Below are 27,150 nucleotides of genomic sequence, written 5' to 3'. Positions count from 1 at the left end.
ACATGCTTCACGTCAATCTGGGCTACAGTTGTTTCAGGCAGGAGCTTTACAAGACGGATCTACCTACTAACAGAGGTGAACCTGACATTGCAAGGTTACTGACAACAATGGACAAGCAGCACATTATCTGTAAAATGCTATACCAGCTCCCATCAACAGTATTATTGGATGTCTGCATTAAAATGCAGCTAAAAATCCATTATTTTCAATTATTTCAACGTTTTGCCACAAATCTGCTTGGGGCTGTGTGGTGACAGCCAATCAGAATCAGCTTCATGGGACAAGTAATCTCAGTGTACAGGAATCAAATAGTAAATACAAAAAAATAAATTAACTGAAAAAAGTAAAAAAAAAAAAAAAAAAGATTTAAATATTTACTAGCACTTGTAGGTGTTATTTCAAGTATATACAAGTTGGTATGCATGTTTGCAAGATGTGCAAAGGGTGCAAGAATGCTGACTAGACATGATTAGATAAAACATGCAAGGATGTGGGTGGATTTAAAAGAGGTATATAATATCATTTAAGATTGCTGATTAGAGCAATGCGAATAAGAGGTGAGGCATTTTACCACACAGAGCCCTCTTACAGCTTTTGAGTTGCAATGAATAGATTTAATTAAAATAAATCAGTAATTAGGAGGGTAAGTAGATAAATTGGTGCAAATATGCATAAGAGGTGTATATCACTGAGAGCCTTCATACGGCAATTGAGTTACAGTGAACAGATTAGATTAGATCAGTTGTTAGATGCTGTAAATACCTGAAATTACTGAGGGCTGACTGAACCACTTTCAATTAAAAAAAGACAGTTTAAAAGTTCTTCTACTCTGGGTGACAGACTTTAACTTTATTCCCCTTGATGGTGAGTTAATCACAATGAAAGTGGTTTCATTTTCGTGCTCGTACTGCTAAAATGAGGGCAAATAAACCTTAAAATGTATGGTTCATTAGACTTTGCTTTGGGAAGCTATGAACAAAGAAATGACAGCCTCTGCATTGCAGATGAAAAATGCCACACAGAAAAGGAAATCCTGCCTGGAAGTCAGTTAATGCATACCTCTGGCTTTACTGTACTGCAGATAAATCAACATCTATTTCCAGAAGTATACAGTATATAGTACAAGGAGTCCAAGATCAAGAGCAGAGTAATGTTTCTGAGTGTGCAAAATAAGTAGTGTAATTTTTCCCTGTTATATATGTGAATAACTTTTAACAACAGCTCTTATAACAGCCATAATGTCACAACAACCTGTGAGATAAAAGAGGCCATAGAGAAATGATGTCAGTGGCTGTTTGGGTGATATAGAGGGCTGTGGCACCTTGCATTGTGAGCCTGTGATTATGCTCCAGTTGCAGGATGTTAAAGCAATCTTGTTCTACCCAAGCAGTCAAGTCTGCCACCAAAACAAAGGCAGGCTTGAAGGGGAACCTGTAATTGCTGTCACAGGTAGCGGTCAAAAAAATACAACCGCCCCTAGCGACGCTGGCTCTCAACACTTTGATGGCCCAAACTGAATTAGGGAGCGAGATAAGCTTGTTAAAGCAAGGCCGCTCCCCGAGCCCCCACCTTTGTTCTTTTCCTCCATCACCCTCTCTCAACCCCATTCCCTCCTTCATGAGCCGCTCACCCAGACAAATGAGGAGTGTGTGGAGTCTCTGTAGCAATCGCTGCATGCTCGTGGCATAGATGTTCCAAAGGAATAAAACATGAGAATCAATTTTAGAATTTGGCTCGCTGTGTCTTAGATTAGAAAATGCAGCAATCTAAGCTTCCTGTTTCTCTAACAATAAAGCTGCATATTGAAAAGTGAGACTGGGTCAATTACTTATTTGTTCATCTCTTTGATGGCAGCATGTGAGGGGGCAACATTTTTGCACTTCTGCAAGACAAACACCCGTCTCCTCTGCTCATTAAGACAAGAGTTGGCGTGTAAATCTTACGTCCCTGTTTGAAGTGGCTTTTCACATGTAGGATAAAGAGATTACTGCAGTGAGAGGCAGCTTCATGAGGAGCTGAAGGAGGCGCAGTTTTTTTCTCTTACATAAATACACAACATGGATACACTGCATCCAAGTGACTGTTATTCAAATGCATGTGCTGAAGACTCAATGAATCCTCAAAGCCTGTAGGAGACATATATGTGTAAGTGTGTGAGTTTGATCTAGACTTTCCGTATATTCTCAGGGGTCACAGTGAATTCTGAAATGCATGCAAAGAAAAATAAGGCGTGAGCGGGACAATGCTATGGCCCATCAACCTCACCACAGGGAAGCTATTATTAAAGCTTAAAACTGTGATATCAACTTAGAATCTGCACATTCACTGCTCTGCTCTCTGCAGGAAGCCTTAAAAAACCTACAGCCGGTCATTTTCATTATCATATATTTGAACACAACATGCCCAGAGTCTTTGCAGTTTTTCTTCACTTAATCTAACTCTTCTTAACATTAAGTATTATACTTGTACTAGCACTGTTATAAAAAGTCATGCTAGTCTTTATCAAGTCTGGCTAAGGCAGGAGAAGCAATGTTATATCACATTTATAACATTAAGGTAAATGTTTCATTTCCAAACCGCGTCGATCTACATAGAGCAGACCGTTCAAAACAGACGGAAAAATGTGCAAAGTATCCGGTCAACTTTAAAAATATAACACAATGCATGGACTCCTGATAAATCCTGTAAATCATCAATATACCAAGATTACGTCTCATCCTGCAGCACATGCAAAAGGTTATTGAGACGTCAGGGGGTCACAGAAGTAAAACTGCACCATGGACTAGGAAAAGTTAACTTTTCAAGTGAAAAACCAAAAAACTTCACATGAAACCATACATTTTTTAAGCAAACATTAACCTTTCAACTTCAAACTGCATCCATCCATGGCAGAAGCAATAAAATCATGGAATCATGTTGACATGATGGACAAATCAACCCCAAAATCAACCCTTCTAGACACAACTCAGGTTGCAAGGTTGCTTGCCTTCAGTCGGAGCCCTTAGCCCTCAGCTCACTAGTGAAGGTTTTAAATATTTCACCATCTACAGTTCATAACATTGTTAAAAGTTATAGACAATCTGAGAAAATCTCTGCATATAAAGAATAAAACCATACAACCAACACTGACAGCTTTGATCCTTTGATCCATCAGTTGATAATGCATAAAAAACAACATAATTCTGCATGGATATTACAAAATAACTGAGAAAACACTTCAGAACATCATTCAGTTACCACAGTATGATGCGGCATCTACAAATTTAAGTAAAGTCTCAGCCATGTAAAGCGAAACCAAAATCAGCAACATCCAGGAGTACCACTGACTGGGCTTGAGCTCATCTGAGAAGGACTGACCTAAAGTGGATTTTTCGGAAATGGTAGCTTTCAAGTCCTCCAGACTAAAGAAGGAAAAGTACCATCCTGATATTAATCAATTTAAAGCCAAAAAACCAGCATCTGTGATGGTGTGGGGGTGTGTTAATGCAAACGGCATGGGTAACTTGGACATCTGTCAAGGCACCACTACTGCTGAGAGATACATAAAGGTAGCCTCTTTTAAGGGATGTCCCTGCTTTTTTCAGCACGACAATGCCATACCACTTTCTTCACAAGTTACAACAGCATGGCTTCACAATAGAAGACTGGCTTGAAAATGTAGATTTGATGTGGAAAAATCTCTTGTAAAGAACTAAATTTCAGCACTTCTCTGATTGTATATGGTTGTGTTTTGCCCCCAAAGAGAGGCTGAGGGTAGACTGTCTATTTATTAATGGATCTGAGATGATGCTGATCTCTGGGATGGACATGCATTTTAAACAAAATCTGTAATGTTTGGTTTGTTTCTTATTATGCTTTTATGCTCAAGTGTGAAGCACTTTGGTCAGCTGAAAGCTGTTTTAAACGTGCTATATAACTAAATTTACTTACTTACTCACTCAAAGCCATGGAGGCTGATCATGTAGTGGAGGGATGATCACGTAAATTTGTTATGATTAATTAATCAAAATTAGTTACCAATACACTTAGTGAATTATCAGCAGCAGCAGCAGAAAAACAATAACCAAGCAAGGAAACATGCTAGAAAAAGAGAAAAACATCCCTCTTCACTGAGTAAACCAACAAACTCAGCCTCAAGATTTCATATTTCTTGCACTTAAGTGAAACATATTAATTGTAGAGTAGACTTAACATATTTATACTGCTTCACTTAATAGAGTGTATGGGAGTCTCTGGAAACTTAAAAAAAAAAAAAAAAAAGTTCATTTGTAACCAAAGCAATTATTAGTTTCTTGAAACTTGCTTTCCATTGGTTCTGAAGACCAAATTAAGAATACAAGGGAGAAAACTCCCAAAGACACCATCTGATCTGCAAAAAAGATAAACAAATCAGTAAGAAAGTGCTGAAATCCTGCCCAGATGCTGTAAATTGGGCCAATGTGTTCCTTTTCATATTCAGATGATGAAAAAAAATCTGTGCTTTAGCAAAGGAGAGTCATGTAATTTGGATAAAAAGTAGTAGGAAGGCAGCAATCACAGTTTATTTAATGTCTGTGAAGGAGACCAGACAGCAAAACTCATTTAGCTCCTGTGATTCTCAAAGAAGCCTCTTAACCCCTCAGTTTGCTTTAGTATCTGATCTAACTCTTGTTTGCCTGTGTGAAATCTGATCATTACATTTCATGAAAAATTCTAAAGAAGACTCGTCTGTGCTGGAGCAACTTAACTACCTCCAAAAAGCTCTGGAAGCTCCCCTCAAAATGACTCAAAACTACGAGGCTAAAGGGGGACAATTTCCAGACGGACGGCTGACTGAGTGCAGCACTTCTCCACTGAGTGCAAAGCAAAGTCTGTTTGTGTCATGACACCTCTCTGGGGTTCACAAATGTGTCTCTGCACACACAGGTGAGCTAACTAAGCTTATTCCATGAGAGGAAGCAGGTGTTGTGTCATCGTTGCCATTTTCTGTTTGAAGAAACATAGTCACAGAACAAGAAAGTGTAAATTAAAAGCTATACAATAAGAGTGCAGCTTCCTTACAAGTGATAACATAAGCCCAAAACAAATTAGAGTGAAAATTGTGTTCATTAATTTTGGGCCCGTAGCACTTCATAGATTCAGCCTGTTGGACAACAAAGGTCAAATGACTTATCATAAAGTTACATCTACACGGTTGATTATGAAGCTGCAAGTGAAAAAGAAACAGAGCAAAGTTTTTTAAGTGCTAACAGCTCGCTGGTGGCTAAATTGAAATGTTTTTAAGGAGGTACACTTTTAGACCTTCAGGCAGGTGGAAGATGAGTCAGAGCTGAGCATTCCTACTGTCACAATATGAAAATATAAATTCAACAACATGTTCTATTACTGATTCGGGGAAACAAAGGAATCGATATTCAGATTACTTTTGTCTTTGTACAGAGTAACGTAAAGTGATGGGTTTGCATCTTAAGTAATCCTTTCTTATTTAAGAAAAAGCCCCTGCTCTATTCCCGTTCACCTTTTGTTACAAAAATACAACAAAAGAAAATAATTTTTTAGTTAAAACCAATCAAACAAAAACTGAACTCCAAAGAAAACCTTGAATGAACAAGGCCAAAAGCCCAGCTGACTGGAGTGCTGGTGAGCTTTCTCAGTGATTTTCTCTTGTCATGACAATCAGTCTTTTCTTTCTTTTGACCATCTCTTTTCTTTTATACGTTTAACTCTCTGAGCACTTAGCTATTTTTCTAGCTATATTTTGGTATCTTGTCTGGACTTTTTGTCTTTTAAACCTTGTAAAACATCAACACTGTGGTGCACAGTCAAGCTCTAAACCTCCTTTTATCAGGACAGCCTAGGCTTTAAAAATATGTGTGCCGCAGAATAATGTCACTTGAACTTTAAAAACATTCTGGAACTATAAAGACAACAGGAAACAACTAAACAGAAATTAAAAAAATATATATTTTCATGTATTACACACAGTAAACATTAATGACAAAGGGTTTTTTGCCCAAACTTGTTCCCCCTTGTCTTTGGGACAAAAAAGTGAGATGAACGAATCATTTTGAGACAAAAAGTCTTTTCAAAGATTTAAATTTTTACAAAAAAGTCCGTGGGCTTTAGGGAATTTGTGCCATTATTCAAAGCAGTTTCTGTCTGCAGTGACTCGACACATTACAGCCTCTCTGTGTCTCTCTCTCTCTATTATGAGTCATTCAGGCTCTCTTCTTCTGTGTATGTGTGCTGTTCGGCAAAGCATGGCGTGATGATGAAGCAGCCTGCCACTGATTGCCACAACCCGGTCACAATGCAATCTGGGATACAGACAATATGGCAGAAGGCTTTAGATGCTAGCTGACCACTGAAACATAGATTAGAAAATGGATTAAAAGACATTTGATATCAGAGTAACTTGTGTGGATTTAATCTTTACTTCCAGGCTCACTAGAAATGTTCTTTGAGAAGGTGTGGACAGTCTCATTAGAACAGCACAATTGAGGGAAATAAAAGAAGCTGCTAGGATTTATGGTTAAAAAGTTACCTAACTTTGAATAACATGTCTCTTCTTGTTGTATATCACAACACCAGTCTCAAAGGGTTAATATTAGGGCTATAAGATCATGTATTTTTTAATACCAGATTAGCCTGTAACACACATGCAAAGCCCAAAACACTCGGAACTGTCTGACATGAATCCAAATGATCACCCCACTTTTTCTCTATGAACAAACCTACACCAGGGACCACCAGACAAGCACAGCAGTGCTGCCTCACAGCCCTTTATGCCACTGTTCTATTCCTGGTGTGGCCAGTGGCGGCTGGCAGAGTGTTTTCCTGAAAGAACAGCTGTTTAGTCCATCTCAGCTGCTGTAGTAGCAGATCTGTTTGAAAAAAAAAAAAAGGAATTTAGTGTCAACCTTTGTTCAAGGTGTGGAATAAAAGTGGGAAGCAATGCTACACATGTGCTAGGGACTCAAATTGAGGCGCGTCATTTGGCATGATGCTATGGCCCATCGCCAGTATGTTTTGGGCTTTATGTTTAGTTACAAGGTTTAGAATTTTTGGTAGTATTTCATTTCATTAATGCAGTAACGTAACATGTTATCATTGAATGGCAGTAATCTAGTAACATAATGAGTTAAAATAATGCTAAAACCCTGGTCCCAACTGACATAACAAACCATTTCATTATAATAACTGACAATCTAAAATATTGTTTGTTTTTTAGTGTTGTGTAAAACGTAACATCAAAGTAAAGAAGCACACAATAAAACCCCCTGCTATTAAAACATGTATTAATCCTCTTAGCATTTTCCATATGGCACTGTCTTGTGACGCACATGCCACTCACACATAGAGCCTCACTGCATGAACCTTGTTTCTGACACCTCCAGTAACCAGTGTTTCAACATGAGGCGAGGGAATGTCAGACTGTATAAATGTCTGCCAAGCATTCACACAGAGACAGCAGAGTGTACACGCAGTCTGAAGTGGGATGTGGTTGAATTGAAGTAAAAAAAGGACAAATGTGTCCTCACATCTGTGTCATGTTTTGACTGGTAAGGGGGATGGGCCTGTATTTTAGCTTGTGCTTAGAACCCATTTTTTCTTCCTCTTAATTCTTAATTTGATTTTTGAAAGTGACTTGGGGAGAAACTTGAATCATCTGCTGAAAAAGACATCACCATATGAAGCGAGCTGTTCCTACATGAGGATAGATGTCTCTGCTGCTGGATAAGATGACTTTCTTTGGCAGTTTATCACGAGGTAAGCCGGTCCAGACTCATGCTGCAGCCAAAATGCTGGTGATATAAATACAAGGGAAAGCACCATGCAGTGACTCACTGTGAGTTGGAAAAAACGGTGGCATGCATACAAATTTAAAAGCCAAACTGTTTTACATGGCATGGACATTGCTATGCACTCAACATCATCCCCCTTCCTCCCTTCTCCACTCCATTTCTTGCCAATACAGCTGTAGCTTTACAGTTTGCATGCCTAATGTGCTTAAACACATAATGAATGATACCTGCAGCAGTGCTTCCTGTAGTGCTTTCTTGGTGAGGTAGCCGCTTTAACAACATGCACCCTCTGTCTTAACTATCATCAGCATGTGCACACACAGACCAAAGGGGGCTTATGAACTTCTGTCCTGTACAGAGAAAATACCCTTCATTAAATGAGTGTCCCTTTGCACACAGAGTGAAAGATAACCTAGCACTTAGGGAGTTTTGTTTTGGTCATTAGAGGCTGGTGGGACATCTACTGGGTCAAAAATGGCATATTTCAAAAAAGTAATATGAATTTCTTTTTTTTTTTTTGAGATTTATATTATTTATAATATGAATTCTTAATATTACTTTTAATGCTAATACCCACTGCTGGCTATCACACAAAGCTACTGTGCTAAACATGGTAAACTCTTCACCTGCTGAAAAATAACATGCTTTCATAACAAAGGCTGTAATTGAAACCACCTACTACATAGTCCCCTTTAGCAGTCCTCCAGTTTAGCCTCCACTTACAGTCATGATTTATTTGGATTTTCATGGTTTTCATAGAGATTATCCTTTACCTATGAGATGTGTAACATCTTTTTTACACTCAGTATTCACCAGTGTTTGTCTCACATTTATGCATTAAATGCAAATGAATTAATTTGGCTTTGGTTCCGTCACATTACCTTTGCTATCCTCCTTCAAAGTATTCCTTTTTAAAAAACAAAATTGCTGGTATGTTTTTTGTGGTCTGGTCTCATTATAAGCAGTTACCCTGTTATGATAGCTGCATAGTTTAATAAAATACATACAAAATCTCATGTTTTTTTTTTTTTTTTTTTTTTTTTTTTTTTTTTTTTTTTACCATAACACTGTTGCTAACACTAAAGATGGGTTCCATATTGCATACTTCCTTAAATACCAGGGGTTGACCTATAGTTGTTTTCAGGGTCTATACTGATACCAATTACTGGTAGTTCATGAGATCGGTAACCCACATTTGGAACTGATATGCTTTTATTATGATGTATAAAATGTACTTAATGTGGCAAAACTGCATGATCAAAAAACTGAAGAAAAATAATCTATTCAGCTCTAGCTCCATCAGCATGAGAAAAGGTACAGAGAAACAAAAAGCACAAAAGCAGCAGTAAACCAGGAAGTGATGTCATAAGCTCACTGTGTCAGTGGTACCCAGGCTCAAGTGTTGATTGGCTGACATTTATTCTGTTGTATACAGGACATTTGGTGAGACTGGGGAGAGTGAAAATAACCAAGAGGGGTAGACACACTTTGCAGTGGACCAAAGTTGCGCACTCTTTGATCAATTAATTTCACTGATTATCGATAAACAAAATGCTGATACTGATAACTGGCCAAATGGCAAATATTGGCCTAAATAACTGGCCAGGCTGATAACAGTATGACCCCTACTAAATACTTCATATAGTGAGTGCGTAAGTGTGCAAAGTGCATTCACGCTGATATAAACACTAAAATTAAGTATACAGCTGGCACATTCAAAACTGTCCAATAAACGAGTGTGGTATGATGGACACATCCCAGTGAACACCATATTGGTGATTAGCAGATTCATTACCATTCTTATGCGAGCTAACATCAGCAAGCTAGCAACAGTGGCACATTTCAATCAAGCATAAGGCCTTAAAAGCATGGGGCATAAGGAAAGTGCCAGTGGGTGTTTTTGTTTATTGTGAACTTCCCAAATCTATCAGCCACAATGGTCTACAGGTCAAAAACATCATAACAGAGAGATTTATGATAGAAATCAGTTAATTTAATGCCCAATTTCTAGTTGTCTGCTCTGGCACAGAGCCAGGCAGCTGCGCTCTGACCAGAGTTCACCTTGAGGCCAGGGGGCAGGCTAATTGCTGGAGTGCTCGTCTATTTTTCACTTGAACCAGGCGCAGCATGATCAAACATCTCATCTGCTGAAGGTGTGTTGTAATCCATATTTCACTTGTCTTTAGACCTGGATGAGTAAAAGATGCAGGCTGTGGCTTTGTCTCTCTCAAAGCTGCCACAATTCAATCCCTCATGTCTGTTAGCGTTGCTGTGCAAAAGTTTAGCATTTGATGACAGACACATTATGTCTGTCACGATAAAGCCTCCTATGCTAATCATCATGGAAGGCTTTTATTTTGAAGACTGACATCAGGAATTTAAAAGTCTTAAAACTTCCCATAACTCAGGGAATGGATATAAAGGTTAGCTGAAGTGTTAAATACAGAATGAGAAAATGAAACTGAGACTTTTTACATCTAAACTATCTGCCTATGACATAAATGTGACTGTTTCTATGGTGGCTTAAAGAAGACAGTTGTAACATAGCAGCATTACAGACAGATTTCTCTGTTCAGGTTGTAGCATTTTTAATATTTGAGAAGGTCGTATTTCTTGTGAGTGGGTGTGGCTTCAGGTCATTCAACAGACACGCCCACACCACCCTGGAGCAAGTATAACTTTCTTATTTTTCCTGATTTTGAAGCTTGATTTTATAAACCTAGAGATGTTTTTCACAAATTAAATGTGGACTTGTGATTCATAACACAGTGGCCAGCCATACAACAAACCTAAATTAAATTTTTTGTCACTGTACAAGGATTTAACTGACATAAAAGTGCTTTCATTCAACAAAAGTGTGAGTAAAGGTAATCCAGCACAAAAACATGCATGGTAAAACATTTTTATCTGTTTTTATTTTTCTATTTTGTAATTTAACCCAACAAAAACTATAAGTGCTAATTAAGGTCACTGAACAACGACTGTATCTAACTCTAATTATTTCCTCATAAAGAAAAGGAGACTTCATAAAAGCCAGTTCATTCAAGCAGAAACATTTACCTCTGCAGATCCTGACAGGCTACAATTGAAAACTTAATAATCATGCCAAGCGACATCTACATGAACAGATAGAAGGAGCTGGCTACAACAAAAGGAACAGAGAGGAAATGAACCACCATGGTCTGGCTCATTTACAGCTTTTAAAAGCAGGAGAACACCATCTGTAGCAGCAGCAGCAACTTGCATACCGTGTCAGCATGATTGAAGTGAGGAACTCAGATCCATGGTTGTAAAAAATGGCCTTGATGCCGCTAGTAAGAGACTTGGGGGATTTCACACTCTGTTTAATGTTCACTGTGACGAGACATGCGTCGGACACTTACTGATAAAATCGAAAGTAGTCTGTCTCCGTGTGTGATCGTGTCTGAAATCAAATCTGTAATTCAAGCTGGAAGGAAAGAAAAAAGTGCTATCTGCTGGAATATGCATGATGTTCTCTTTGTAACAAAGATGATGCAGGTTTTCAAAGGTCTTAAAAAATAGGTGAGTTAAAAATAAAACAGTTTATGAGTCTGGCTGCTGCACTCACGGCTCATCATACCTTGCTTCTCTCTCCTGCTCCTCACATGGTACATGAAATATTCATGCTAGATTCTCACATGTGTGCACATACACATAAGAACACATTATTCCTTACATACAACAGAGAAAAAAATAAAGAATCTACAAAATTGAACACTTAGAAATAGTATGGGATGTTTAAGTTTATCCTGTTATATTAACAAAGCCCAGCATGCAGAAGCCCTTAGCTTCAGATATGAATAAAGAAACATGCTGCATGTAGCTGTGCATCATGAATGCAGTGCCCACTCTCCTGGGTGTCTCACATAAAGATGTCAGATTAAAATGTGAGGATGTCAGAGGGGGTTACATGCTTGTCAAGAGATGGCTTGCAGACACTCTGAAACTATAAGATACACATGGAGAACGCACTGGACACAGTCTGTGCTGCACTGATTTAAGCTCTAGTGCCTTCTGACAATTCCTGCAGATCCCACGATTACACCAGGCGCTGCTGCAGACTCATGAATCACTCATCCTGAGATAAAACAGATAAATGCATCCTACGTTAGCAGAGAGCGAGCGAGAGGGACACAAGTAGAGAGAGGGAGATGGCGATGAGGATCAGAATGCGGTGTTAAAGGAAAAGATGGCTGCCTTGGATAATGAAAGTAAACATTACACAGGTTCAAAGCAGACCTGTACAGCTGAAGACACAGAGGGAGGGAGGGAGGGCAAGCTAAAAACATCCAATTGAATCAGGGAAGCAGATGGATTTAGCATAACTTCATTTGGAAGCTAATTGAATCAGCACACTAGCTGCAGGGAAAGTGGATAAAAAAGAGAAAAGAAAGAGCCCTATTGGACAGGATTACAGTGAGGCTCAGACGATAATGCCTTAATGAAATTAACATCAGGCATGTTTTTGAATTCAGAGTGGATCCTGTTTAAGATTCTTTTTCAAATCTTGGATAATGTTCTCAAGATGATTGAATAAGCAGTAGCTACAGGCAACATTTTCAAACCAGCATGCAGTGTTCGTGTCTGAAATGGTTTGAAAAAAATCTGAAAAATAAAGGAGTCTCGAACTGGGCAGCTGGAAGTTTGATATCCAGGTCCATCTGACATACTCCTATAGAGAAGGCTGATAATTGCCCCCAACCATCCTTCTTAATGCGATCTCCATCTTGCCAAGTGTTATAATCATGCACACACTGTACACAGATAAATGGAGCGAATTTGATCTCGCCTCTCTGAAACTAGCCTGGTACAGCTGCCAAAGTAAGAGCTGGCTGAGCAATTTGCAGTCATGGTTACATCTGCTGTTCTGGCTTACAAGATTTCTATCAGTGGGTAGTGCTATAACTCTGAAATAGTCAACAAATGCTTCACTAAGACAAATAGAAAGCATGCTGTTATGCCCTAAATGCATTCCATATTTGTGTATAAAGTGCCTTTAAAAAGTACTCACCCCTTTGGATGTTTGATTTTATAAATCAAACATGGTCAATAAAATTTGGCTTGCTTGTCAAAAAATAATACAAAAAACCTCTTAAAACCTCTACAAAGTAAAGTCAATTAAATGTAAATATGTAATGTAAAATAAGTGTCTGTATAAATATTCACCCCCTTCAAGTCAGTATTTAATAGATGCACCTTTGGCTGCAATCACAGCACTAAGTCTGTGTGGATAGGTCTCAATCAGGCTTGCACATCTGGACACTGCAATTTTTCTCCATGCTTCTTTGCAAAAACTGCTGAAGCTCTGTCAGGCTGCACTGGGATCGGGCATGGACAGCCCTTTTCAAGACCAGCTACAAATTCTCCATTGACTTCTACTTTTCCATGACCTTTTCTCTGAGTTGCTTGTTGTGTTCCTTTGTCTTTATGGTGTAATGGTAGCCAGGAATACTAATTAAGCAGTCACTGGGCCCTCAAGGGAAGGTGTCTTTTTAACAAAATCACTTGAGACACAATGACTGCACTCAGGTGATCGCCATTTCAGTAACTGTGAGACTACTAGCAACAGTTTGCTGGACCTGTATTGAACTAGGTCAGTCTCTTTAAAGGAGGTAAATATTTATGAGGTCACTTATTTTAGCTTACATATTTTTATTTAATTCTTATTGTAGAAATCAATTTTCACTTTAATATTGAAAAGGTTTTTTTTTGTAATTTTTTGGGGGGTGAATACTTCTTACAGGCACTGTATCTGTTGGAATTCAATGAAACCAATGTTATGCTGGGTGTAACTGCCACATAAAGTCCTACAAGGTCTGAATCCAAGCTGCTTTTTCATGCAGCTCAATACAGTGTCAATACAGCTAGACATATTTGCAGCATCACATCTGTGTCTAAATGGCTTTGTGCTTCTCACTGATTGCAAAGCAAACACCTGGAGACGATGTCCCTCTGACACTCTATTTCTTTCATCAGTTCAGCAAGAAAACTTGGCTGCTGGTGCTGCTCCTATTGATTCAATTTTGTGTGGAAAGTGGTTCGACAAATAATGCTAAAAAGCTGAACAGCCGGTAGAATAAAGAGTGCACCTAATGTGATTAGAACTCTGTAAAGCCCAAACCACAGAGAAAAGTGCTGTTATCTAGTTTGGACTAGATCAATAGAACTATAATAAAAAAGCTGGATTTAGGATGATACACCCTATGTACTCGCTCGCAATTCATGGTTGTAAGGAGTCCACTGGGGGAAGGGGAGGGTCAAGCTTGAAGGACTCAGAAGACGACACATTGTTGAAAGTTTTCCTTTATTCTTACAGTCCATATTTCCCATGAATTCAACAAAGTGCCATCCTCTTGTTCTTGAAATAAAGACGTGATCAGTGCCATTCCAGATGATCAAAATCCCTCTTAAATCCTTTCATGCTACAATGCTTTTACTCTCTCTGAGGCAGCTTCTCTACGCACAGAAAGGACATGCTTCATATTTGCTGCATAAACACTCAAGAAGCGCTGAGAGTTTCAATGGGACAAATTAAAGCCATTCTCCTCTGTGGATGGATGAAACAAACACCCAGCTAATTCTATTGATTAAAAGAAATGGAGTTTGTTGTCAGCGCTGCTGTATTTGAGGTAGCGATTTGATTAGCAAGCTCTGCTCGGCAAAATTGGTGTAATGATAATACCCGGTTTGATTACAACAAATGCACACTCACAGGCACTGAGCGGGTATCAATCTCGCATTATGTCTACTTATTGTTCCTTTCTAGCCTCCACTCCACGTGGGACGATGCTCTGTGTGAAGTGTCAAAATGTACTGATGCTTTGGAACAGACTGCAAACAGAGGCAGCAATTACTGTAACATCTAATGGGTTTTTATTAATGCAGTTGTTATTTTTGAGGAAAAAAAAGATTCAAAAGGACTTTAAAAGTCTTATAATGTGAGAAGCACTTTGAGGACAATGAAAACTACATACAGAATGGATAAATGAAACATATTTGCAACATTAGAAAGGCAACAATGGAAGAAATTCAACATTTTTACTGTCAATACAATCTATTTGAAGTAACATAACTCCTAGTGTGTCAATACATTGTTTAATGCATCCCTAAAATACAATTTGAACATCAATAGATTATTCTAGGTTGATTTATTTGGGAAAATTCACACAGATTTAAAAGCTGTCAGCTCTAATGTGTTTTCTAAAACAGAAATATAACATTGATTTGGACACACTTACTCCTGTTATTATTAAATATAAGGCACAGAAAAAGCTACACTTTAAAATGAAACTAAGAATTACTCTGCAAATGTATTCCCTTTAATATTTACTCTCTATAAAAGGAATTCCTTAAACTTCAACTGTCAAAAGTGTCTTCATTTGACGCTTTATTAATTCTTGCTCCACCCTGACAAACAGTCAGAAGCCTAAACGCCCTAACATAAATTTAGTGCCTCGCCTCTAGCAACACTCATTACTTTTATCCCGTCCATATAAATGCACCTCTGCAGGACGTGCTTCATTCTGCTTAGCCAGTTCTACTGCAGTATCTCGTTCCCACAAGTGTTTGAATTTAATTGTTGCGGCACAAAGCAAAAACGTGCTTATTCACTCGAGCAGAATTGACAAATTAAGGTTTGCCCTGAGTAACTTTTAATGAGATTAATGAGACAGAAAAGGCTCTGTCACTCACAGGACGAGGAGAAGGTGACTCAGTGCAGCTGGCCAGTACAAGATTGATCATCCTGGATCAAGAATTGGGTGGCATCCATCTGAAGTGCTGCTTGTACTCTGCCCAGCTGGCAATGTCCTGCAGTAGAACTTGTGCCACCACCTTTTGTGTTGGGAGACTTTACATCAAAAAAGTGCTTTGCTTATAGAGTTTGGATCTTGTATTGAGCATATTTAGTAGATAAAATCAAGTAAAAGCCAGTGCGATGGATGATCAGTGTCTTTTAAACTTTTCTCTGAGCAGCCTTTGCTACGTTATCAAACCCCTGACAACTTAGAGCCTGTCTTTATGGCCTTCTGGTGCAACCTTTGTGACGTTTATCTACAATGTTTTTTATTCAATAAGCTTTGAGAGATCATTTGCATATGTCAAACCAAGTCATTCTGCCGACTACTTTTCCTCACAACAGGCCTAAAAACAATGATTGTGTAAAAACACTGGCCCAAGATTTTATTCATCCCCACTTTGCCTAATGATGCTGTGTTCTTCCTCATCAATGGGTACAAATCCACTATTTTTTTCCTCAGACAATAAAACAGTATCTTTCTCTCACATACTTATTTTAATGAGCATTTAAACCCAGTACTAATGAAACACAAGACGTTCTTCCAAACCTTTCCTTGAACACGCTGGTCATTTATGACCGAGGGCTCTGGCTGTAGACGGTACATTTCTGACAGCCACTCTCACAGACCGTCCATCTGATAGACATTATATCTCAGAAAGGAAGTGCTGTAATTTGCCTGTACAACATTTTCAATTTTTCTTTTTTTAATCTCTGGCAGTTACATTGATGAAATAACCATACTGTAAACACTGTGGACTAAGCAACATTTCATAAATAAAACAGAGAAAAATATATAAAACTGTTTGAGAGTACACAAACGGTGGCTAAAATTAGATTAATTAGCCGTAGCTAAATCTAACATAGCTACGTTAGATATTCAAGTATAGTTGCTACATAATGCAATGCAGCTTAAGCAAACGTAGCTAAAACTGATGTAGCTTTGTTGATAGCGTACCTATGTAGCTTACATAGCTGCTTAGTGAGGTTAGTTTTAGTTACTGAGCTCCATTAGCTATAACTCAGTTAGCTGTAGCCACATGGGACTTAGCAATTGTAGCTGAAGCTAACTTAGCATTGAGATTACATAGATATGTAGCTGCTTTGTGAGCTTAGCATTAGCCTCGTTAGCAGAATATCTCTGTTAGCTATGTAACTCTGTTATCTATGTGTCTCACATAGCTAACGCAGCTGTGGAAGGTACAATGGCTGTATGAGAATGTTTTCATGGAGGACAGCCTTTTTCCTGTAAGCAGACTGTTTACTTGGCTTTATTAAATGTATTTTAATCAGGTTTGTCAGGTCAGGTTTTTGATGTTGGTAACCTAAACCTTACAACACAGATGTCAAACTCAAGGCCCGGGGGCCAAATCCGGCCCATGGTGCAGTTTTACCCAGCCAGCCCAGATCATATCATATCTTAATTAGAACTAGCTCACCTAAATTTAACCTCGAAGACTTAAAAAAATCCTTGTTAAATTAAAAAAATTATGAAAAGGTAGAGTAGAAATAATTAGATAAAAGTCAGGAATGAGGAAAAGAAATTAATGTGTTTTCATTTCATATTTTCACATTGCAGCTCAAGATTATGACTTAAATTTAGGATTTTGACCTTTACAATTCATATTTTTGACCTTTTCTCTCATATTGTGACCTTTTAAACTCCTAACTTTGACTTTTAATCCCATATTTTCACTTTTTAAACTCCTGAAATAGAATTTTATCTCATATTTTGACCTTTTACAGTCACAGTTTTGAATTTCATCTTCTATTTTGATTTTTTAAAGTCTTGATCTCATATCTTGACCTTTAAACTCAAGATTTAACTCTCTATCTCATACATTCACCTTTAAAAACATTATTTTGACATTTAGTTTTGTATTTTAACCTTTATGACTTCTAAAGTTGACTTTTTATCTCAGAATGTGGGCCTTTAAACTCATTCATTTAGCATTTATTTGACATGGACACACAGTAACACTGATGCTGTGATATATGGCTCCTGCTGTGATTGAGTTAGACACCCCTGCTTTACACCATACCCATGTTAGCTGTGACCAGAAGAAGTAATGTTTGTTATTGTTTTGACAAAAATATGGAATGGCATTCCACCTGCATGTCATTGAAATATCAGTTCAATGATAAACCAAGTATGATAAGTGTAAAATATTAGCTGTTTGTGTTTTTCATTGATATGTGCTATTCACTTGTGGATTGTTGTTTCTTCAATAGTTCTTTTTTAACCCTAGTTGTAACTGAATGTGTGCAGCACAATGAAGCAGATCAAATTTCACCAAGTGAGGCAGTGAAGTGTATCATATTGTATCGTATCGTATCATATTGGTTGTCATATCATATTGACCACATCGTAATGACTGCATCGTATCATATCCTACATTACATCAAATCATATTGATTATATTGTATTACATTGTAATGTATTATATTAAATCGTATTGACCTATCGTATAGAGTTTTGTAGAAAAAGGTTTCCGTGAGCTGAAGGCATTTGTCAAGCAGGACTACAAGCCACAATCACATCACCAAAGATGTAGAATATGAGGAAAGCACAGCAGTAGCAAGTTCTGATTGGCAACATGTTAATAAAGTGGCGTGTGCATTTAGTAAATAATAGTCTAGATCCAGATGATCTGTGTCCAACACGTTTCCTGTAACAGTAAACTATAATATATAATACAAGGATGATCAGTTACTGTATAATGGCAGTCCTTGAAAATTGTTGTTGCAGAAAATGCCTATCCTTATTCAGTAAATATCCAAGGTCTTTCAGGGAGTCCAAATTGCTGCTTTGTCAAATCCAGCAAAGAGTAAATTTGTTGTTGACTGCATCCTTGTACTGTACAGATGGATTTTAAATCAAAGACAGGAAACAAACAGTCTCAACCCATTTCTGTCAAACAGCTGAGTTGTTTTCTGAGCGTTGCCAGCTTTTACACATTTTGTGGGAGCATGACTTATTATTTTTATACCCATTCATATCCTTCTTCTGGGCTCTTATGGTGAACACAGTGTGTCTGTGAAACTCAAGCTAAGTTTCATCATCACACATACTGAGCATTAATCCCCCATGACCACCACGGTAGTCACTCAGTATGAGTCTATCCCCATTTTTCCAATGATCAGACACTCTATTTATTTGTATGCCTGAAATGTTTGTAAGGGTAATGCACTATTACATTGATAATCAAGACATGTATGCAGTCACACTGTTGGTAGAGATAGACCACTACCAGCAGCTCAACAGGCTTCATACAATTGTGTTCACTTTACTTGCTTCTATCCACTTGTCTCTGTCATCTAGGTTTATAGTCTCACGCTGTGCTCTCCCTGGTCCTGAGTGCTCCAGCAGACACTTTCACCATGTGCAGGCATTTCCTGCTAGGCTGCCTCTCTTCACCTCATCAGCATCTGCCTATGCAAGCCTCCCCTCTCACAGCAGTCATTTGCTTAATTGTTGTGAGTGCTCGGCTCTGAATGTTTGTCTATATTTAAGTTCCCTCGATCCAGTGAATTAACCGCTTTCCCTTTAATCAAAAAACTGACAAAGTGTGATCATGGCTGCAGCTGAGTGTTTGCATGTTTTAAGCCAAACAGTTCAAAGCTATTTCTGTCTTATGCTTCGTAATGATGGAGGAAAAACATTTAAATTGATATTGACTCTATTTGGTGCTCATAAATGTCATGTCAGCAAAAAAAAAGGGGTTCGACATTGCCACATAAGTGAAAGGTGTGCACTGATTTATGTCAATGACTCTATGCTCAATTTCACATTCGCACCCATGTGTCATCTGCATAGGGACCAAATGGTTCTCTCAAAGTTTACACACAAGTTTGAGCCTATCCTCCATTACAGAGGTAGGGGTGATTATCAGGGTGTCACAGGCACGCAGCACACATATTTATCACTTTAAGGAGATAATTAGGTGTGAAAACCTTAGAGACAGGGGATAACAAATGAAGCACAAGGATGGAACTACTTTCATAGCTTGTTCTGTAACCTTTGGAGGCAACGCTTCAATTCAAACACGTGCAAATGAAGTGAAGGTTTCATGCATGCCCAAGGTATTTGCTAAAAATGAAGGAAAGTGATTCCCTATTCTTAATTTCAGTGGATGGTTTAGAATTGATAGGGGGGTTTCTTCCTCCCTCCTTGTTGCAGCTTGTCAACTCCTTTTTGGACAGGGGGCAAATTAAGACTAGTAGAAAAATGCTATACACAGAGAAAAAACAGTGATTAGACAATAATATGACAGCTTGAGGTTTGTTAAATATACAGTGGGTATGGAAAGTATTCAGACCCCCTTAAAATGTTCACTCTTTGTTAATTTGCAGCCATTTGCAAAAATCGTTTAAATTGATTTTTTTCCTCATTAATGTACACACAGCAGCCTATTTTGACGGAAAAACACAGAATTGTAGACATTTTTGCAAACTTCTTAAAAAAAAACCCTGAAATATCACATGGCCATAAGTATTCAGACCCTTTGCTGTGACACTCATATATTTAACTCAGGTGCTGTCCATTTCTTGTGATCATCCTTGAGATGGTTCTACACCTTTATTGGAGTCCAGCTGTATCTAATTAAATTGACTGGACTTTATTAGGAAAGGCACACACCTGTCTATATAAGACCTTACAGCTCACAGAGCAAACGAGAATTATGAGGTCGAAGGAACTGCCCGAAGAGCTCAGAGACAGAATTGTGGCAAGGCACAGATCTGGCCAAGGTTACAAAAGAATTTCTGCTGCAGTTGAGGTTCCTAAGAGCACAGTAGCCTCCATAATACTTAAATGAAAGAAGTTTTGGATGACCAGAACTCTTCCTAGAGCTGGCCGTCCGGGGAGAAGAGCCTTGGTGAGAGAGATAAAGAACAACCCAAAGATCACTGTGGCTGAGCTCCAGAGATGCAGTGGGGAGATGGGCGAGAGTTCTAGAAAGTCAACCATCACTGCAGCCCTCACCAATCAGGGCTTTATGGCAGAGTGGCTCGACGGAAGCCTCTCCTCAGTGCAAGACAGAAACCTGAGTTTGCCAAAAAACACATGAAGGACTCCCAGACTATGAGAAATAAGATTTCCTGGTCTGATGAGACCAAGATTGAACTTTTTGGTCTTAATTCTAAAGGGTATTTGTGGAGAAAACCAGGCACCAAAACAATCTCAACAGTGAAGCATGGTGGTGGCAGCATCATGCCATGGGGGTGTTTTTCAGCTGCAGGGACAGGACGACTGGTTGCAATTGATGAAAGATGAACGAGGCCAAGTACAGAGATATCCTGATAAAAAATTTTCCATTTATTGATGCTCAATAACCATCATTGTTTTGTAAGCAGTGAGGATGAGCCTGTGGCTCAGTCACTCCTTAAATTCACACTGGGACTGTCCATCCTGACTCAGAGCATCAAACAGCACCGGCTTGCATGTCATAGTACAGTGCCAAGTTAGAAAGCAACATTTTTATTCAGTCCCTACATGGCTGTGAGTACAAACTTATGCGTTCATTTGTTTCTGTAGTTGATATCCATCTAATACACGTGCTAATCAGTGTTTCAAGAGTGATTTCTGTGGGAGGGAGGGAGGGAGGGAGAGAGAAAGGGGAGGGGAGTAAGCGAGTGAGAGAAGGAAGCACCACACGCTCTAAGATGTCAATCATACTTTAAAACGACTTTTGATGCGGAAAAAAAAAACAAACGAACAAAAACGTAGACCTGTTCTCAAAAACATGGACGAAAGATTCTGTGTCAGTGTGAAAACATGATAAGATCAACATGAGTTTCTTTTGTAACATGAAAAAAATTTGGACAGAAAAAAAACATGTCAGTGTACACAGGCCTTCAACCTGAGGACAGTGTAGTACGGACACATGAGTTTCTTTTTCAAGTCAGACTGTGTGGGAGTTTTCCTGAAATTAGTCATCATTTAAATTTGACCAAAAATGTCTGCAATATAAATATATATATTCAAAAATTCTCATACAACATTTAACCATCTTATAATACAGACTACTATTTATTTGGCTTGTTAACCACTTTCTTTGTATTTTTAATGCATGGCTATGGTGTCCTGATTTGCTTGTCTGGAGCTTAGTGAGTGTTTCAATATGAAATGTTCCAAAATGAATGTGTCTGAACTGTAATACTACAGCAAAAGGTTTCTGTATAGTTAAACAAGGGTGAGTGCAGTACTTTGATTGATCTTGAATATTAATTTTAAAGACAGAACCTGTCCAAATAAACTCCCTAACTATCTTCTACTTATTTATCTAGAAGGTTTCGGTGAATCATAACAGAGGGAAAAGATGCTTCTGACACAATGTCAGTGAGTGACTGTGTAGTTCATAGCCAATATAAACGCACCTTTGAGCCACCAAAGTCTTGAGAATCCAATATAAATATGTGTGCTTATGAACAGCTAACCTTCTTAAAACGCATTATGAATTAAACAGTTAATTCTGTACCATTTATACCCACAAAACCCATAAAACACTTCATTTCTTATAGTAAATTCATACTGATGCAAGCATTTGGATGTATTTTAAAGTCGGAGCTTCAACAGATAAGCTCTGCTCAATGTGAACATGCCTTTACAAAGTGTTATGTTTCAGTGCCACATCCCAGCCTATCACTGGTGAATCAAGAATCTCAACATCAAAGCAGAGCAAAAGGAGAGGATGAGCGTAAGAGAGGGTGATGTAATGAATCCAGGTGTTTTTAAAAGTAGTACTTGTTCCCTGAGATTGAAGCTATAACAGTGAGCTTTCCCCTTCCTACCAGCTGGGACTTTTTCACTGCTGCAGAACTCCGAGCTGAAATCTACATGGTGATTCAGGAGAAGTCGGTCCTTGCTGAGCAGCCTGCAAAACACAACAACTCCTCTTCGACCTTGTTTACGTCTCTGTCTGAGGAATGTTTACCATATCCAAAAAAAAAAAAAAAAAATCTCCACAGTCCTGGAACAGTGCTTACCATAAAACCTTTGTGGCATTCACAGCCACTCTGTGTAAGGGTCTACTGCCTCTCTGGTAGTTTCTCTTAGCTACGTGGACTTATTAAAGCAAACAATAAACAACTAATCAGCCTCTGCCAGCTGGAACACTTGGCAGCTCAGTCCAACAGCTTCGGCTCCTCTCTTGAAAAGCTCTTGAAAGATTCTGCTTCAGCCTTCCTCTTTGTAATTTTATCTTCTGCATGTAAAGAACACCAGCTTGGACAACCTCCAAACAGGTTTTGTTCTGGTGTTTTTCTTAAAATTTGCTGTTAAAGTCCATATTGTACTTAGTCTGCTGTAAACTATGTTCTCCACTTGTAACTTGCATAATTTCAATTAATTATTTATCAAATATTGGAATCAATAATGTTCTTGTATTATTTAAATACCTTTTATGTATACTTAAGCTTTTTTGTTTAACCACTGTTAAAACTGGGGGCAAATATCAGCAGCAAATTCAATTAAAATGGGATAATTAAGTATTATCTTGAAAGTCTAATAATGGTGGTCTAAGACTCTTAGACAGAAGTGCAGTATGTATCTACAGTGCCAATAAAAAGTATTTACCCACTTGCATGATTTACCCTTTTATTGATTTTATAAATAAATCCTAGTCAATATAATTTGTCTTTTTTATCTGAAAAAATAAAACTCTTGAATGTCAAATTGATAACAGATTTCTAAAAAGTAATGACAAACTAAATATAAAATGCAAAATAAGTGACTGCATAAACATTCACCCCCTTTAGAGTGACTAACCTAATTCAACAGAAGTCCCGCCAACTGGTTCAAGTAGTCTCACAATAAGTGAAATGGGGATCACCTTAGTACACTGAATGTGTCTAAAGTGATTGTAGTACAAAGACACCTGTGTCTGGAAGGTCCAGTCACTGATTTATCATTATTCATGGCTACCATTACACTATGATGACAAAAGAACACCCCAAACAACTCAGAGAAAAGGTTATTGAAAGTATAAGTCAGGGGATGCCTACAAAAAAGTCCAAGGCACTGAACATCCCACCAAATTCAGTTAAATCAATTGTTAAGAAATGGAAAGAATACCTCACATGTGTAAATCTGCCTAGATCAGGCCGTCTTCACAAATTGAATGACCACGCAAGGAGAGACTAGTGGGAGAGACCACCAGGAGACCTATGACTACTCTGAAGGAGTAACAAGCTTCAGCAGCTGAGATGTGAGAGGCTCTGCATACAACAACTGTTGGCCGGGTTCTTCACCAGCCAAAGCTTTATGGGAGAGTGGTGAAGAGAAAGCCACTGTTGAAGAAAACTCATCAGATCTCTACTAGAGTTTGCCAAAAGGCATGCGGGAGACTCCATGGTCAAGTGGAAGAAAGTTCTTTGATCTGATGAGACCAAAATGGTGCTTTTTGACCATCAGACAAGACGCTATGTTTGGTGGACACCAAACACTGCGTAACACCACGAACACACCATCCTCACTGTGAAGCACAGAGCATCATGCTGTGGGGATTCTTCTCTGCAGCTGGCCCGGGAAGGCTTGTAAAGGCATAAGGTCAAATGAATAAGGCAAAATGGATAAATCTTGGAGGAAAACTTAATTCAGTCCGCAAGAGAACTACAGCTTGGGAGAAGATTTATTTTTCAGCAAGACAATGACACGAAGCATACAGCAAAGACTACAGAGAAATGGTTTAAAGACAGCAAGGTGAACCTTCTGGAGAGGCTGAGCCAAAGCTCAGACCTCAATCCAATACAGAATTTGCAGCTGGACCTGAAAAGAGCTGTCCATGCCCGATCCCTGTGCAACCTGACAGAGCTTGAGCATTTTTTGCAAAGAAGTATGGAGTAAAATTGCAGTGTCCAGATGTGCAAGCCTGATTGGAACCTGTCCACATGGACTCAGTGCTGAGATTGCAGCCAAAGGTGCTTCTGCTAAATAATGACTTGAAGGTGATGAATATTAATGCATTCACTTATTTTACATTACAAACGTTATTTAATCAACATCACTTTATAGAAATCTGTTTTCACTTTGACATCAAAGTTTAAGCACTTTTTCTGTCAAAAAAGCCAAATTATATTGACCACGATTGATCTATTTCAAGGGTATAATCTCCTGGGTGGTTAATACTTTTTAAAGGCACTGTATGTATTGTTCAAAGGCTCAAACAGATCTATTGTAAAATTAGTATGCAAGGCAGTTCAGAGACAAAATGATATCTTGTTCAAAGTAATGCCTTTAGAAATCCAGTTTGACATTCAGTGTCTGTACAGACCTTCCCACTACACACCAGAGCAGTCCTCATGATTAATAGGAATACTTAATTTGTCATTAAGGCTGATTAATTCTATTAATCTTTAAGCTTTAAAGTCATTCAGTGATGTCACTGAGAACCAATTATTTGCCATGGTTACTGGTTAAGGAAGATACCAACTCTGGGAGAGAGACAAATGCACCAAAGACGATCATTGCATATAAAAAATCAGTCAGTTCCTACAGTGTATCAGTATAAATGTGCAAACAGCAGTCCCCACTATATAACTCTTAATGTCTACTTCTCCAGAAGCAGATATAATATATAAGCCTGGGTGCACAGAAATGGTCCTTGGCAGTGGAAGCCATTGATTTTCCTACTTCATCTGCACAGCATTCCCCCTCTCCTGCCAGCACTGCATGTCATATGAGACCACAAGTTTTCCTTTACCCGCTGCAATCAATTTTGTTAAAGCCGAGCTCCTCGGCCTGGACGGGGGCCTGGCCTAAGTACCTGTCTCCTCTGACACACAGCCCCACATACGCTCGATGTCTGAGAAAAGCTTTCAGCCTAATAAAAAACATATCTGACTCCAAACCTGACCGATCTAATAACGACCACACGGTGTGACTACAGAGTGCTAACTGTGTCACCGCTCGGGAGGTGGTGGGTGGGGAGCGAGTAGCCGAAAGGCTGAGAAATCAGAGAAATCCCTCTGATCTTCAATTCCCTGAGAAGACGATCCAAATCACAATTTCTTCAATGCTATCAGTTTAACAGCTCGGGTAGGGCACGGTTTCTCCCTCTAAAAGCAAAGAGCATTATTACCTTTTATCTCTAAGGGAAAATAAACTAAATCCAATATATGAGGCCATATCTGAGGGCATGGCTGGCATGGGTAAGCCTGGCTGATACGTATTTCAATCTTCTGTCTCACATATAGCTTAACAGAAAGAATGGTTCATTCATGTTCATTTAGAGATGTGCCATGTCCCTTTCAGAAGAAATTTTCACCCATCAGTTGCTGTATTTTTAACAAATACACCAGATTGGCTGTTTCAGTCAGATAAAAAGCCTGAAATACAACCATAGACTCTTCCAGCCGAAGCAGTGTGGGTGTTAGAGTAAAAAAGACTGGAAAAGAAGAAAAGAAGTGACTGACTAATGCTGACACTTTCTATGAATAATACTGAGAGCTAGCTAATGGAGGTAGTATGTCAAGATCTAATTTCCTTCATAGCTTACAGTGTACACATCAATGAAGTCTTAGTCTTGAAAAATAATTGAAGCCATTGGCATGCATTACCATGTACACACCATCAATTACTATGCCAGAGAGGTGAGAGCTAATCCTCCAGCAGGGTGAAAAGCAGCTATCTGCAAGAACCTGGCAGTCTGCTCTTCATTTTCCTGTTAATAAAATGATTTAATCTCTACATTAGGGAGGACAGATAAGAGATTAAGCTCTGATAGCATCCTACCTGTAGCCACTGTGACTGGTCGCTGTGTCCAGCTGTCCAGGCATTGACCTTGCCCTGTTTGTCCAAACGGGCCTTTCCAGGCTCCCAGGTGAACATGTCCATGTTGAGAGTCCTGAAGATGCTGGAGGCTGTGACCTGGTAGTCCTGGATATGACCTGACTTCATTCCAAGGGGTTCAGAGCAGCCTGGCAACAACAAAACAACAGATTTTTGTCCAGCCCTCATGACCTTATACGTACTTTTGCCCAAAACACCTGATTTACAACATTTTGTAGTTTGCCCCCAAGCTTACAGCTGACATCCATGCCTATGTTAAAGTATGTACAGTAGGTACAGGGAAGACTTCCACTACATTTAACAAAATAAATGAAGGTGTCTTACTTTGGAAATGCAGGGTAAAACCCTACACTGACAAATATCTAAATGCTGATAAATTTAATTCAAGTAAAAGAAAATCCTGCAGAGAAATGTGCAGAATTTTACAACACTGACCATCAAGGTCAAAACATTAGTCTACTTTAACAAATACTTTATGAAATTTCTAACATCACAATATTTCTCAAACAACATTTCAGCCACTCTCAGACCACTTTTTCAAGAAACACACATGATTTGCAGCTTTAAATTTTTCTTAATTAGCAGTTATTAGATAGCTGTTATTAGTTAGCTGTTATTTATACTTGGTAGTGCGGCTGTTCTGGGATCCCCCTGGCCTTGCACAAGCTTTTGTGTGAGGTATTAAGCAGGAACAGCTCATGTTCCTGCTCTTCCTGTGCCGATAAGGAGGCCTAAGGCAGAGAGAGACGCAGCAAAAAACC

General features: G+C 38.7%; 1 protein-coding gene across 2 annotated transcripts in view; it reads right to left on the bottom strand.

The window, feature by feature from the left end:
* Window positions 1-27,150, bottom strand: part of edil3a (EGF-like repeats and discoidin I-like domains 3a) — a 197,711-nt gene that overhangs the window by 36,460 nt on the left and 134,101 nt on the right. For both annotated transcript variants that reach the window (XM_041788413.1, XM_041788414.1), the window contains exon 8: window positions 26,333-26,517. In XM_041788413.1, coding sequence (XP_041644347.1) covers window positions 26,333-26,517 — 185 coding nt within the window. The remainder of the gene's footprint in view (window positions 1-26,332; window positions 26,518-27,150) is intronic.

Source organism: Cheilinus undulatus, linkage group 5 (genome assembly GCF_018320785.1).
Source record: "Cheilinus undulatus linkage group 5, ASM1832078v1, whole genome shotgun sequence".
Lineage (NCBI taxonomy): Eukaryota > Metazoa > Chordata > Actinopteri > Labriformes > Labridae > Cheilinus > Cheilinus undulatus.
This window is presented reverse-complemented; position numbering and strand designations above follow the sequence as displayed.